Source organism: Mirounga leonina, unplaced genomic scaffold (genome assembly GCF_011800145.1).
Source record: "Mirounga leonina isolate KUSES-001 unplaced genomic scaffold, KU_Mleo_1.0 Mir_91, whole genome shotgun sequence".
Taxonomy (NCBI): Eukaryota; Metazoa; Chordata; class Mammalia; order Carnivora; family Phocidae; genus Mirounga; species Mirounga leonina.
The window spans coordinates 943,006-959,187 of record NW_023270839.1 but is presented as its reverse complement, the minus strand read 5'-3'; the positions used below and the strand labels follow the sequence as shown (position 1 = coordinate 959,187).

At 36.2% G+C, this 16,182-nt stretch overlaps 1 protein-coding gene across 1 annotated transcript in view; it reads left to right on the top strand.

The window, feature by feature from the left end:
- Nucleotides 1-4,008: 4,008 nt before the first annotated feature.
- SCFD1 (sec1 family domain containing 1) overlaps nt 4,009-16,182 on the top strand; it is a 105,244-nt gene continuing 93,070 nt past the window's right edge. The window contains exons 1-4 of the mRNA XM_034994378.1: nt 4,009-4,112; nt 10,006-10,076; nt 12,520-12,608; nt 15,012-15,102. Coding sequence (XP_034850269.1) covers nt 4,055-4,112; nt 10,006-10,076; nt 12,520-12,608; nt 15,012-15,102 — 309 coding nt within the window. The 5' untranslated portion in view covers nt 4,009-4,054. The remainder of the gene's footprint in view (nt 4,113-10,005; nt 10,077-12,519; nt 12,609-15,011; nt 15,103-16,182) is intronic.

Genomic DNA, 16,182 nt, shown 5'->3' with positions numbered 1-16,182 from the left:
GCGAGAGAGAATGAGAGACAGAGAGCATGAGAGGGAGGAGGGTCAGAAGGAGAAGCAGACTCCCTGCTGAGCAGGGAGCCCGATGTGGGACTCGATCCCGGGACTCCAGGATCATGACCTGAGCCGAAGGCAGTCACTTAACCAACTGAGCCACCCAGGCGCCCCTATGAGAGGTTGGTTTTAATGACATTTTTTTATATGCAAAGCAGATAACAACTATCATCATATTCTCATCCTCCGCAAGACATCCTTAAGTTGCTGATATTTTCAAAGAAAAACAACAGGACTGATTTGATACTGGTGATGTATCTCTTAATACCAAAGGAAAACTAAAACATAAATTAAACCCAGCAAATTAAAGTTTCATTTTAACTTGAAGTTCTTAAGAACATTATAAAAGGCATTTATTTGTCTTGTATTGAATTGTTAGATCATCAAAAGTAATTCAAAGATTGATTAAGAAAAGAGTTTGAATATCTAATATAAACTTCAAATTTGCCATACAGCTTTTATTCCAAATGTGTTGATAAATTGGATATTTCTCAACTGTACCTAGTTTTTATAAAAAGCCATTAAACCAATAGAAACCAAAAAATCTAATTAAAGCTATTTTCTGGTCATTTGTAGTTTTAATTTCTCCTACAGTGGTAAATAAAACTGATGAACATTCACACAGTTTTTGGGTGGGGTGGTGTTGTAGGGAAGCAATGTGCTTGGGTTGACTATAATTAAAAACAGTATTTCAGCTCTCATTTCACTATTTTATGTGTAGACAGGGCCTTGGGATAAGGTGTGATGTAAATAATTTAGGATATTCACATTTTAAAGTGAAGCATACTCATTGCAAAGCATTTTCTAGGCTTAAGGATGTTACATAAGTTTGATTTTTAGGTTAATCTATATAGTCAAGGCATAGAGAATCCTATAGGTTATTTATTTTCTGCAGTGTTACTATGTCACATGGTTGATGTTCTTTTTCTATTCATCATTCTAGTCAGTACACAACTCTTACACTGATTTTTAAAAGTAATTATGCTATAAAACCTTATAAATGTGTATTTGTATTTCTTAACTATTTCAGTCATCTAAATGTCATATTTCAAGTTTGTTTTCTATTGCTCTCAATATTAAGGAAAACCATAAAGTCATCTATTGTACATTTACTGTTAATAGTCTGATTAGTTTTAAATTCATTGTTTTTAGACACTTTTAAAAACTTTTAGTATGGGAACTTCATGTGAAGACCTTTTATACAATTCTTTACTATTCTTGTACTTAGTCATTTTAATGTTTTAGTATTTAAGGTTAAAGTTTCTTTGAAATATCTTGTCAGAAACTGGGTTATGATTTTATACATTGTAATATTTAATTTCCATATTATGAATAAGCCATTATTTGGGTCAAGTAAAAAGCCTTCATTTGATTACTAACCTGAGAATTCACTTTGGCTTCTACTTTATGCCAAACTTGTAATAATTTTTTCCCTAAATTTGTGGAAGCTATTGGAACTCAATGCTGAATGCTAAGTAAAGGAGATTATAATAGGTAAATTTTCTCCATGACTTTGCCTTTAGTATTTAGCCATTATAAGAAAATGATTAGAACAAAAATTCTATTTATATGTAATTCTTTGATATAGGGATTATCATTCTTCATTGTTAGTTTTACAATAAGCTATTAAACTAGTGTTTATGCTTTAAGTAATGCAATACAAAGTTTTATGCTTCAAGTAATGCAATACAAAGTAGAACACATTGAATAACGGATTACTTGAATGTATATGTAGTTTAGAAAAATTTGGATTGCTTTGAAAAGACCCAATTTTCAAGTTCTCATTTCGACTGTTATCTTTTCCAGTTGCCAAACATATTCCAATACCTACTGTATGCCAGATATTATGCTAGGTGATAGTTGATGTGGCAGCCTATTCTCCCCTCCCCCTTTTTTGACTTCAGATGTAACCAGAAAACATGATATAATGACGTTTCCTAAATAAATATGTTCATGCTACTAAATGTGAAGTGCTTATATGAACTAAGTTAAATAACTTGTTAGGATTTATTGAGGTTAAGATTCTGACAATACTAAATAGATACAAGATCTTTTTCATATTTGAGAGATCCTGTAAGCAGTTGTTGGCTGACACCTGAGAACCTCTCTTGAATGAGCCATTCTGAGACATTCTGTGTTAAAACTATTCCCTAATGTAAAAAAATTGTTTGCCAGAATAAATTATTTAAGCCAAAAATCTGGATAGGTATAGCCAGTTAGTTAAAAGTCTACAGTAAATTAGGTTAACACTTTGAAGCCATAGTTTGATTCTTGCTGATTCTAGGAATTCATAACAAATTCCTCTCTCAGTCTCAGCCTTACAGGTTCTATTTGTCTACTGCCACTATTTTGTGGGATATATTTTTTTATACTTTTTGTCCACTTTCTGTGCACTCCTTGGTCAGAACAGTTTTTATCATTTCATATGTATATACTGTATATAAATGTTAAACATTGTCTTAATGTTTTGTATTAGTATGACTTAGTCTTAGGAAGAAGTCTGTGATAGAACTGAAATGGTTAGCTGATAGATTTGCATTTGAAAATGAAAGTACCCAAATGAACAAGATTGGGCTCTCAGATATTGGAAGATGATAAAGTGTATGTTTTACTTTCCATGAAGACAAACGATGAAGTAGAACTTTCCCCTAGGGCAGGAATTGTCATTTCTGTTTAATTACAGTACACTTAGATCATTGGTGATTCCTTCAAAATATTCCTTCAAAATAACACTTAAGAAAACAGTAAATACTGCCAACAGTAAATTTCTTAGTGATTATGCCAATTAGCTGTAAAAATGAGAGATGATGCAATTCTTAAAGGTAAAGAATGTAGGTTCATAACCTTTTATCAACCTATTTTTCCCACCCACCAGCCCCTGGTAGTCACTCTTGGTCTGTTTCCATGAATTTGGCGCCCTTTTTTTTTTTTTTAGATTCCACATATAGTTCATTTGATGTAGTGACAACTTTTCAGCTGTAAGATGAGTAAGGTCTGAGACCTAATATATAATATGGTGACTACAGTTGATAACTATTGTATAATTGAAATTTGCTGAGTAGATTTTAAATATTTTCACCTAAACGAAGATAAATATATGAGGTAATGGATGTGATAACTAGATAGGGGGAATCCTTTCGCAGTGTTATACTTCTATCAAATCATTAACGACGTAAACTTTACTTTCCAAATTTTGTCAGTTACACCTCGATAAAGTCGAAAAACTTTTTTACACAAAAGTAACTAAAATCAGTTATCAATAGCGCATACGTTTTGTCATCACATGGCTTCACACGTATATTAAAATACCAGCTCTGTCCACTAACCTCCCCCACCCGTTGTTATGTGATCTCGCAGTTACTTAAAAGGGAGGAGGATACCAATTTGCCATTTTGTACCTTCCTAGCTCCTGTGTTCATGTAGGCAAAACACCATAAAACTAAACCATTTTGCCTAACAGATGAGATTGAGAAATCTGCCAGAATTTAGAGCAATGCTCCAAAACTGCCTTGTTTCCCCGAAAAAAGGGGGCAAAGGGAGACCTCTACTGCACTTGGAAACGGAGAAATGAGCTAGCATTTAAACGCCTACTTGGTTCCTGGAGCTTCATTTACTTTAGTCCAGTGATCCTTAAACCCCTAGAGCATTCTCAAAATATAAGAGATCTGAAAACGACCAATTTAGTATTTAATTACTAACACCACGACCAATTTAGTATTTAATTACTAACACCACGCTCCTCCCTAAAAGTTCGGTTTAAAGCAGCTACGATTTGAGAAGCTGTGGCTTCGTTAGGATAAAACTCCCTACTATTTCACAGCTGAAAGTAAACACCAGGTGTTCCGGTATTAACTCCCTGGGTCTGCCAAGTTTTGAAGAAAGCTGAAGGAGGCGGGATCCAGCCCGCAAGAGCCTCCCTCGGCCCCGCCCCTCCGGGCTTTGCTTCCGGGGCAGTCGGGGTGGCCACGTAATCCTCGGGTTGTGCTCGCCAACCGTGCAGTGGATGGTGGGAGTCAAGATGGCGGCGGCTGCAGGGGCCAGTATTCGAGAGAGACAAACCGGTACGATTTATTCCCTTCTCCCTGCGGTTTTACGCTTGCGGTGGAGACAGCCTCTTCCTCTGCTTGTCGCCCTTCCTCGTTCGCGGTGCGTGCAGCTCAGAGAGGGCCCTCCAGAGGCTTAGTCCAGTTTCTAGAGCACTGAGAGCCCCTCCCCTTTTGAGTTTTTAGGGAAGATGCCAGTGGCTTGAGAACTCGGTCCCTCATATGTGGTTCAGGAGAATGGGCTTCAGGGTGGATAGTTAGCCACGGGCCTGCTCCTGTCTCTTTTCTACTGGGCGTCAGAAGGGCATCACAAGAAGATATGGTAGCTGGCATTTCCCCCCCTCTGTTGCCACCTATGAAGTCTCTGGGTTTGTTTCTGTGCGTGGTTCAGTTCTCTGCTAGTTTTAATGTTGAAGGAGTTTCGTTTTTGGCATTTCCTCCACAATTACAAAATTTAGGTATTCTTTCAGAGCAGCTTACGTTCTGCTATTTCTCTCCTTTGGACCAGTCTTGGGGGTATCTGAAGAGAAATGCCTACTGATAAAGATTTCCTTCTTTAGCTTGCCGGAATGGAATTGAGGAATGGCAAAAAGCAAATGAATTAGTAGCTTTGTCATTTTAACCGTTTGACAGATTAGTATTTTAAAACTATTAGTTTCATCCTCGATAGAGCAGTTATAGCTTCCATTTGTACAGTGAAATCTGGTGGTTGTTTTTTTTAGGGTATATATTTCTTCCGTTGATCTTCGATATTTTTTCCATCTTAGAGGCTTTGTTTTTCCTTATTTTTTGTAAACTTCTGATAAACATGGTTTATACCTGTTAGGTACAAACTAATGGTTTATGCCTGTTAGCTAATTGTCCTGAAAGTTGGCAAGCTGTTTGAGGAGCTAATAGAAACAACCCATCAAGAATATGCATATTTGGAAATTCTGTCACTTGTAATCATGTTCTGCATGTTAACTTGAAATGAATAATAAATGGTTACAATTAATATGGCTTACAGAAGGGATTTTGGTTGTGCTTGATTCCTTCCTTTAGAATTCAAAGAAAAAATTGATAGATTTCAATCTAGTAATGACACAGAGTGCATATGGAATTGTGTTCCTGCTTTTCCCATTAGGTAATTTAGTATAAGCTATCAGATAAAGTTAAGCATAATTTAAATAAGTAAGATTAGGGAAATACCTGCCGTACATTTTATCTGTAAGCAAATAGAAGCCCCACTTGTCTTTGCAGTATGGTTCTGATAGCTTAATGAAGCCCAATGAATTAGGTCATACTACATATTAAAATAAAACAACATATCAAGGAAGACTTAACCAATACAAAGGAGCTTTTCGAAAAATGAAATTTGTATGGTCATAATTTTTACATGCAGAAACTTTGTAGAATATTAAAATCTAATAGTATAATTTTGATTTCTGTGGAAATAAACTTCATTATAGTGAGATTTCACCTTATAACTAGATAGGTTATGCCACATTAATCATTTATCAAATTACTACTCTAGTTGAGTTCTTATTTTCAGAGAAAGGTAAAAGCCTATATATGTGCTATAGGAGCAGAAGTAAACATTTCCCTGATGACTGTTGAGAATGTTTTGGGAAGTAAATCAGAATGAATTCTCAAATATTCTAAGTACAGGACACTGTGATACAGAAGAATTTGCAATCTATTTGGGTAGATAATAGCTGATATTGAGCAGTTAATATTGCTCGGCACTGTTGTGATTTTACATGTATTATTGTCTCCATTTTGTAGATGAGGAAACTAAGGTATAGGGAGGGTAACTAGCATGCCTGTTTTTTGCTTTTCCTGCTTGAAGAATATTTATCTTTTAAAAGTCACCTCAAAAGTCATCTCGTTTGTGGAAGTTTCCTGGAACACTCCCCTCTCTATTCTTACCTTTAGTACAACAGGCAGAATCTTGTGTAACCGTAGCCTTTCACGCGTGCCTCTCCATTGAGGGTTCTTGCTCAACATCCCCACTTCTCAGCATTGGGGAGCCACAGATCAACTGCTCTCTTATAGTGATTTCATGTAGCCTCTTGGCTTTAGGTACTATATATATGCTAATGATCTCCAAATTTATATCTCTGCCCTAGACCTTTCCTCTGAACTCTGTCTACCATATCAATTAATGGCCACTCCGTCCTTGTTGCTTAGATCAGAATGTCAGTTCCATCCTTGTAGTTAGTTCCTCAGGTCAAAAGCCTTTAAGGTTTCTTGACTTTTGTTTTTCATATCCCATATTAGATCTGTGAGTAAATCTTATCAGTTCTACTCTGAAAATATATCCACAATCTGATTATTGTCATTGCTGTCACGCAGGTCCAAAACACCATGAATTTTTGCATTAACCTCTTATATAGTCTTCTTGCTTTTATATTCTTGTTCCTCTTCATTTTTCTTCATACAGTACCAAAGTGATCTTGCCACATATTTGCTCAGAACTCTCCAACAGCTTCCCGTTTCAATCATGGTAAAAGCCAAAAAAAATCTTACAGTGGTCTACAAGGCCCTAAATGATCTGTTCTCCACTTAACTTTTTTGACTTCACTCCCCATTACTCTCCTCTTTCCTTGAACACACCAGAATGCTCCCACTACAGAGCCTTTTTATTTGTTACCTCTTTCTGGAATAGTGTTTCAGAGATAACTGGGTGTCTCACTCCTTCACCTCCCTTAGACCTTTACTCAGATGTTACCTTCTCAGGAGACCTTTGTTGGCTACCCTGCTTAAAATTACACTGCAACTCTCTCTTCCCTCTTTCCTTTGTTTTTCTTCATAGCACTTGTCATGATCTCACATGCTACATGTTTAACTTACTTTGTCTTTTTCCCCAAACTAAAATGAAAGCTTCTGAGGATAGGTCATTTTTTTTTTCCATCTGTTGTGTTTAGTGCCAACAGCTGGAGCAGTGTCCAGCAGATGGTAAACAATCACTAAACATTTGTGGAATGAATAGTAAGTATAGTTGAATATATAGCGAATGAGTGAAGAAAATATTCCAGGTTAGGGTGAAACTACATTAACCAAGCCTAGAACTGTGGATGGTATATTTAGGGTCAGTAAAGAAAACTAGTTTGCTATTTCAGTTAAAAGCAATGATTTAAGCCTTTAGGGAGTTACTCTGATGAAAGTAAAATTATATTCTTACACATTCTTTAAACATAGACCCTGTACTTTATTAAATCAAATCCAATGTGTCAAAATCTCTGTTAACAAGTTAGCCAAGGGTCAGAGTTGAGGAAACTTAACCTAGATGGGACTGAGAAGGCAAATGGAATATCTGCTAAAACACCTTTTTTTCAGTAAGATAAGGCCTAGCTCTAGAGAACTCCTGGGACTCACATGCAGGCCAGGCTGTGTTGTTTTCCTAGTTGTCCTGTTTCAAGAATATGAATAGCTGTTCCCAGAAACAAGATTTTCTCTCTCTTAGGCCATGGGTGCCAGGGTGGTGATGTCTATATTACCTGGAAGTGGGAGGAAGAATTCATTAAAGCTCAGTGGGAGAGTTAATTCTGCAGCACCCTCTATGCCTTCTATGTTATTTCAGTTTTAAATACAAAAGTGGTTTTTTTTGTGTGTTTATGTGTGTTTTTATATAATATCATAATATCTGTAAGCTTTTGAAGCAGCTGTAAATTATTGGCAGTGTGTATTATTGGCTAGGCATTAGCTACTAACATTTTACCAAAAAGTCATGTCTGTATGTACACTGATAGTACTTTACCTACCTAAAGAAGTAAGTATTTAATAGAAGTTTTTCTAGTGAATCAGTCTACTATAAATTGATAACACTGGTGATTTGAATATTATATGATAAATTATATATGCTATATATAGTATACAGTATGTAGTATTATAGAGGTAGGAGTTTGACTTGTAGATTAATATTAATAAAGTCTAATACAAATGCTTTTAAAAATCAGCCAGGTGGATTTCAGGGCTGACAATCTTAAAAATTAAATTATCTAACTAATACCCTTCCTTCAATATTGGCATTCTCAACTTCACATAAAAGTATATTGAGATTTTTATTTTCCTTAGGAAATGTTTCTGAGTCTGTTATCACACATAAAGATGAGCAATAAAAACCTCAAAGTACAATAACATATAGAACATAACTGCTTTGATTTTAGAAATTGTGTATTTTCAAGGTCCTGAAATGTGGGCTGCAGCAGGTCAGTGGCCACGGTGGTGTCGTGGCTATCTATGGGGTTTTTTCAGGGCAAATGATGTGAGGGTTGGTACCTTAGTGGGGGAAGACAAATATGGTAACAAATACTATGAAGACAACAAGCAGTTTTTTGGCCGTCACCGATGGGTTATATATACTACTGAAATGAATGGCAAAAACACATTTTGGGATGTGGATGGTGCCCCCTGAATGGCTGTAGGCAGACCTCCAAGATTTGCATCTGCGATCACTCCTGTGGGCCCCTCCACAAGGCCATCTCTGGATGTGGCTTCCTGAGAGCAAGTAAAGAGATCACCTGAGATGGAAGCCACAGCCTTCTGTGTGCGTCATTGGTTTCACTGTATGACCGATGATCCTCCAACAACAAAACCACCTAGTACTCATAAATTCATCTGGACAAACCATAAGTTCAATGTGAGTGGCACTCCAGAACAATATGTACCTTATTCTACCACTAGAAAGAAGATTCAAGAGTGGGTCCCACCTTCAACACCTTGCAAGTAAAGACATTGGAAAACAGTTTGAACATGTGAAATATGGGGCTCTTCATGCAATTGCACTTTTACTGCTTACTATTCATTTGATTAAAATTGTTTGATTAAGAAAAAAAAGAAATTGTGTATTTTCTTAGCGGGAGTTATCTACTATATCTATGGGAAAGTCTCACTTTTTCCATGGAGCATATAATATTAAACCAATACAACTTTTCTGTGAATCTAATGAGATAAATTGGTCATAAAATGTACTGCAAGATAACTGCAACATAGACCTGCTGTATGAAGGTTTTGTATATGAACCACTTAAATATATCATACATAATTTTTGTTTTTCAAGTGATTCTTATCTGTGCTTTCAGCCCACCAGTAAATAGACAACAGCTCCAGTTGTCTATTGAGACCCCTGCAAGTTTGCAGTTGATAAAACTTCTTTTTCATCTTTATAAAATGTAGTGTGGGGAAATATCTGTTCATGTCTTCTGCCCATTTTTTAACTGGATTATTTGTTTTTGGTTGTTGAGTTATATAAGTTATTAAGATATTTTAGATGCTAACCCTTTATCATTGGCAACAACATGGATGGAGCTAGACAGTATAATGCTAAGTGAAATAAGTCAGTCAGCAAAAGATAAATACCATATGATTTCACTCATATGTAGAATTTAAGAAACAAAACGAGCAAAGGAAAAAGAAGAGACAAACTAGGAAGCTGACTCTTAACTAGAGAGAACAAACTAACAGTTATCAGAGGGGAGGTGGGGGTGGGTGGGTGAAATAGGTGATGAGGATTAAAGAGTACACTTACCATGATGAGCACTGAGTGATGTATAAAGTTGCTGAATTACTATATTGTACACCTGCAACTAATATAACACTATGTTAACTATACTGGAATTAAAATTTTTTTAAAAACTTAAAAAAACATAGTGTGGGATTGTCATGAGAAACAAGAAAGGCTTCTTCCTGAACATTTTTCACATTTTCATCTGGCAACAGAAAAATCTCCCCAACACTTGCCAATTAACTGTTGATGAAATGGTCTTACAAAGTCTTATCCTGCTTCTGCATATCCAGTCATTTGATTAATCAGTTTTACTGGAATGATTTGTGCATTTTGTTTTGAGGTGGTGAGTAATAAATGCGGGGGGCATGGAATGAAATCCTGAAAAATAATGATAATATTTAATAAGACTGTTTTCATTTCCAGTGGCTTTGAAGCGTATGTTGAATTTCAATGTGCCTCATGTTAAAAATAGCACTGGAGAACCAGTATGGAAGGTAAGAGACTTTATTTTAATGGGGACTATTTCCTTTTTCTTGGCTCTTCAGGAGGAAATTTCTTGTTAATGCTGAACAGTAGCACATTTTAGTTGTAATGTATTTTTATTAAACATGGTTTCTTTTTTTTTTGAGAGAGAGAGAGAGCGTGCACATGTGAGCAAGCGGTGGGGGGAGGAGGTGGGGCAGAGGGAGAGAGAGAATCTTAAGCAGGCTCCACGGTCAGTGAGGAGCCCAACATAGGACTCTATTTCACAACCCTGAGATCATGACCTGAGTCGGATGCTCAACCAAGCTGAGCCACCCAGGAGCCTCTTAATGTGAATCTTTTTAATAAACACTTTATGGAGGGAGACAAGGATGGTAATATTCATCTAGGGAATCCAGCTGATCTCTTGGCTCTCACTAGTAGGTCTTTAGTCTGGTTGATATTTTGTTCCTTAGCTTTGCAAGTCCTGAATTTGGATCTTGCAAGCTTGTTCAAGGTTAGTCAGATTCAGGGGGACTGGTCCATTTTAACCAACTCATGAGAGAGTGATCTATAAACTAGAATGCCAGCTTATTAGTTTATGATCTATAAAACTGTCAGGGAAACTGTTAATTGGACTAGAAAGCAATCTATAATCTTTCTCCTTTGAGAAATGCTGGAGAACCTTTAAAAATTCCTGTCCTTTGAGCTTCTTCATTCTAAACTTCCTACTTTCTTTCTTCGAAGAGATTAGAATACAGCTGATTAGGTTTAAACTTATTAGTTTATAGTCACTTTATACTTCTTTTTTTTACTAATAATTGAGAACAGATCAACCTGATTACTATTATGGATGTTTCAAAAACTCTGATGAGTCCTTTTAATTCCTTTGGGTTAACTCTAAAGGTGGTTAAAGTCATCTATTTTGAATTTATAAGTTAAGCTTCAGAGTATCCCCTAATTTTTACCTTCTTCATGTTTATTTGTGGGCATCCTCTTAATTGCCCCTTGCATAAGCAATGCTCATTTATTGTTTCTAAAGCCTGTATTAAGCTTTTGAATTAAATAGCTTGAGAATTTCTTGGGTACAGATTTGTGTCAAATTTTCTCTTTTCCCATTCTTCTATACAAGATTAATAATACAAATATACGGAGTTTTATTTATTTATTTATTTATTTTTAAGATTTTATTTATTTATTCATGAGAGACAGAGAGAGAGAGGTAGAGGGAGAAGCAGGCTCCCAAGGAGCAGGGAGCCTGATACGGGACTCGATCCCAGGACCCTGGGATCATGACCTGAGCCGAAGGCAGATGCTTAACCATCTGAGCCACCCAGGCGCCCTATATGGAGTTTTAAAGAGGGAAGACTTTTGAGAGATGAAACATCCAACTTCTTATAACTAGAGCAGAAGAGTCTTAGCTTTTCGTTTCTTTTTTTAAGATATTTTTTTATTTATTCATTTAAGAGAGAGAGAGGCAGAGGGAGAGGGAGAAGCAGACTCCCTGCTGAGCTGGGAGCCAGATGTGGGGCTCGATCCCAGGACCTGGAGATCAGGACCTGAGCCGAAAGCAGATGCTTAACCATCTGAGCCACCCAGGCGCCCTTAAAGATTTTATTTTTAAGTAATCTCTACACCCAGTGTGGGGCTCAAACTCATGACCCCAAGGTCAAGAGTGGCAAGTTCCTCTGACTAGGCCGGCCAGATGCCTCCAGTTTTAGCTTTTCTAAAGGAAATGCTGGCATATAGCAAAAGCATTTTTTTATGACAGCATGTTTCATCCTCTCATTAGCAATTTCTTACTCCATAAAGAATTACTGAGGTAGTTATGAAGAAACACTAATTGAAGTTTCTCTTTTATTTGCTTTAACTCTAAAGCTAATTTTGAGTTAGAAGACTCAGAGTTCTTACTACCCCTCAAAGATGTCAGTTTTAATATTTTAGAATGTGGAAAAATGTATGACAATAAGGCTAGCAAGTACTCTTGAGGGCCTTAATTTTTTAAATGAGTATATTATTAACCTGAGATGCTAAATTACCAAATTTTCTTTATACTTGTTACACATTAGTTTTGAGAGGGACTAATTTTTACTTCTCTCTTTTTAGAAAAGATATGTGCTAACTCTGTGGGGAAGCGTATGTGAGTTTGTTGTATGTTCAGAGTCCTTTATTATTAGTTTTGGATGCATATTTTATAGTTTCTAGTATACTTTTTTATCCTAGGAAAAATACTTTAGGAGAATAAATTTATGTAATATTATTTCAGCCTTAAGTGAGCATGCTTTAAAAAATAGATTAGGACATGAATGTACATTTTAGTAAAAGATGGAAAATATTAAATTGAGGTAAGTAAAAGAATTCAGCATACATGATTTATTAAAATAAAATATACTTCAGCATTGTCTTAATATGAGTTCTTCATCGACTGTTCACTGATATTCAAAAACACTTTTTTTTTTTTTTAATTTTAACTAGGTGCTCATTTATGACAGATTTGGCCAAGATATCATCTCTCCACTGCTGTCTGTGAAAGAGCTGAGAGACATGGGAATCACTCTGCATCTGTGAGTTCTAACGTATTTCTAATAATGACATTTGTTTTCAGATACTTTGTTAAAGGATGTATTTGGCCACCTTGAAATCAAATTATTAAGGGACATTTATAGAGAAAATAATACTAGCTACAGTACTTGTATAAAACAATGTTTTTTTCTCTTATCTCCTTTTATCTGTTTACTTCTGAAGTTAAAAATAATTCTCAATCTGAGACTTTATAATTTCAGAATTTAAATTTTCTCTCTTGTGTCTTTTCATACAGACTGGTTTACCCTCTCATGTGAATAAAAGAACTGGTTCTGTTAAGGTCTCTTCCATCTCTGAAAATTTTTATTTCTTCAATTTAAATATACTTTTTAAAAATAATATCTAAATTAGTTTATCATTAATATGAAAAATATAAGTATCTATGAAATAATCACTATTAATCACCATAGGACCTATCTATGTTGTCTTCTTAACTACTGACTGTATTTGATTTTATTACTTCTGATATGTTTGATAAATAAAACAAATTGCATTGCTTTTTAGACTTGGCTGAATAGAACATTTAGAGAAGGGCTATACTCATGTATACATACTAATACTTTTATGTACTGAAGGAATCCAAGATATTCTAACCTATTTGCATTTTGTTCTATTTATGGTGTTATAACCAGTTCTCATTCTATTATGTTATGATATATTGGATTGAAATGTGCTCTTTTAGTGGGAATGTGGTTTTAGATTTCCAGTCAGTAACATATCAGAATGTGGTTAAATTCTTAAATTCTACAATTTTATGTTGAGCATTTGTTTTAAATTAATAGAATATTGTATTGCATTAATTCTAAAATATATTTTTCACTTTTTTTATATTTCTGAAATTAGGATCTGTCTTCTAATTAATGCTATGTCATGGTTAAATTGGCAGCATTTTTCTGTCAATTTTAACAGAAATTATTATTATTATTTTTTTAAAGATTTTATTTATTTATTTGACAGAGAGACACAGCGAGAGAGGGAACACAAGCAGGGGGAGTGGGAGAGGGAGAAGCAGGCCCCCCGCTGAGCAGGGAGCCCGATGCGGGGCTCGATCCCAGCACCCTGGGATCATGACCTGAGCTGAAGGCAGACACTTAACGACTGAGCCACCCAGGCACCCCTTAACAGAAATTATTTTAATAATACGTTTTAAAATTGATAGCACCTTAGGTTTGATGAAATATGGAATACAGATTTTCCTTTCATTTTTATTTCAGACTTAAAATAAAAATTTGTTAATAATAATAATTACTAAGTTTCCAGAAGATGAAATGGTGGTTGTAGCCCTTTAGGCAATTGGACAGCCAGCATTAGAAGATAACAAACAATGGCTGCGATAACGGTGTAATCTTTCTGGTGTCCGTAGCAGCAGCCAAACAGATGGAAGGAAGTCATGAAATGCCTCTTTCACTCTCTTCCTTAGAGAGAGGTGACTACAGTAGAGAAGCATGTATAGGAAGACTGCATATAGAAGATTGTTCATAGGATGACTAGACTATTGTACAAAGAGCATGTTGTCATATTTCCTGATACAAGGATAGCAGAATCTTACAGTGAAGAATAGAGACATTTTGTTATTTGATATTGGGATATTTGAATCAAGATACTCCCTGAATTATAGGAGAAAACTATCAGGTGGTATAATCTATGAAATGCTTAGATCTTTTGTTCACTCTCTTATCATGCAATAAATATAAAAAAATAGACTGTTTTAAAGTTTTAAGGAAGCATTCATATATCTTTCATTTAAAAAATATATTTGATTTTATTTATGGTTAAAATTTTTCATTATTATATTTTTAATGATTTTTTTAAAGATTTTATTTATTTATTTGACAGAGAGAGACACAGTGAGAGAGGGAACACAAGTAGGGGGAGTGGAAGAGGGAGAAGCAGACTCCCCACTGAGCAGGGAGCCCGATGTGGGGCTCGATCCCAGGACCCCGGGATCATGACCTAAGCCGAAGGCAGACCCTTTAACCAACTGAGCCACCCAGGCGCCCCAAAATTTTTCATTATTTTTAAAGACTCTTCCAGCTTTCTTTTTACCCTCTTACAGAACTGCACTCCCCAACCATATTTCTATGAAAACTGGAAATAAAATTGATATTGAATGTGCTTTAGTTCTTCAGGAAGAACATTGGTATTAGAAATAAGGTGACTGTAGTAGAAGAGATGAAGACTGACATTAGGATCTTACTAATAAATAATATTAGCAATGATACAAGGAAAAAGCTGGTTAATGATTAATTTCAGCAAGCACTTTTAGTATACTGGTTCTTGTCCCTGAACTGGTTAATTCCTAGTTTGAGAAATACTGTTCTAAACTATATTTGTAGATAAGTGACTAAGAAAAAAATGAATTTTATGTTCTTTATGTCTTTTAGGCTTTTGCACTCTGATCGAGATCCTATACCAGATGTTCCTGCAGTGTACTTTGTAATGCCAACTGAAGAAAATATTGACAGAATGTGCCAGGTAATATGGGTTCTTAATTTCCTGACCCTATAATGTGGAAACAGGTTTTTTTCCAAAAAATTTCTTAGATTTCAGGATGCCTGGGTGGCTCAGTCAGTTAAGCGCTTGCCTTCGGCTCAGGTCATAATCCCAGAGTCCTGGGATCGAGTCCTGCATTGGGCTCCTTGCTCAGCAGGGAGCCTACTTCTCCCTTTGCCTGCTTCTCCCCCTGCCTGCCGCTCCCCCTGCTATGCACCCTCGCTCTCTCTCTCTCTAACAAACAAACAAACAAATAAATAAAAATCTTTTTTTTTTTTTTTTTAAAGATTTTATTTATTTGACAGAGAGAGAGAGAGCACAAGTAGGCAGAACAGCAGGGAGAGGGAGAGGGAGAGGGAGAGGAAGAAGCAAGCTCTCCACTGAGCAGGGAGCCTGACGTGGGGCTCGATCCCAGGACCCTGGGATCATGACCTGAGCCGAAGGCAGCCGCTTAACCAACTGAGCCACCCAGGCGCCCCAATAAAAATCTTTAAAAAAAAAATTTCTTAGGGGGCGCCTGGATGGCTCAGTTGGTTGAACAGCTGCCTTCAGCTCAGGGCATGGTCCCAGGATCCTGGGATCGAGCCCCATGTGGGCTCTCTGCTCTGCTCAGTGGGGAGCTACTCTCCCTCTCCCTCTCCTGCTCCCCCTGCTTGTGTTCTGTCTCTGTATCAAATAAATAAAAACTAAAAATTTCTTAGATTTCCAGTGTGAAAAATCAGAAGTTGTCTTACCCAATTTCCCACTTTAATTTTTGAGACTATCTTTGAATTTTAAAGAGACTGAAAGATTTAAATTTTTTGGCTGAAGAAGCATATTGATTAGGACTTAACCTGGCTTTAAAAACCAGAAAATCTAACTATATGTATCTTTTTTTTAAAGATTTTATTTATTTATTTGAGAGAGAGAGAGATAGTGAGAGAGAGCACAAGCAGCAAAGAAGGGCAGAGGGAGAAGGAGAAGCAGGCTCCCTGCTGAGCAGGGAGCCCCATAAAGTGCTCGATCCCAGGACCTTGGGATCATGACCTGAGCTGAAAGCAAATGCTTAACCAACTGAGCCAC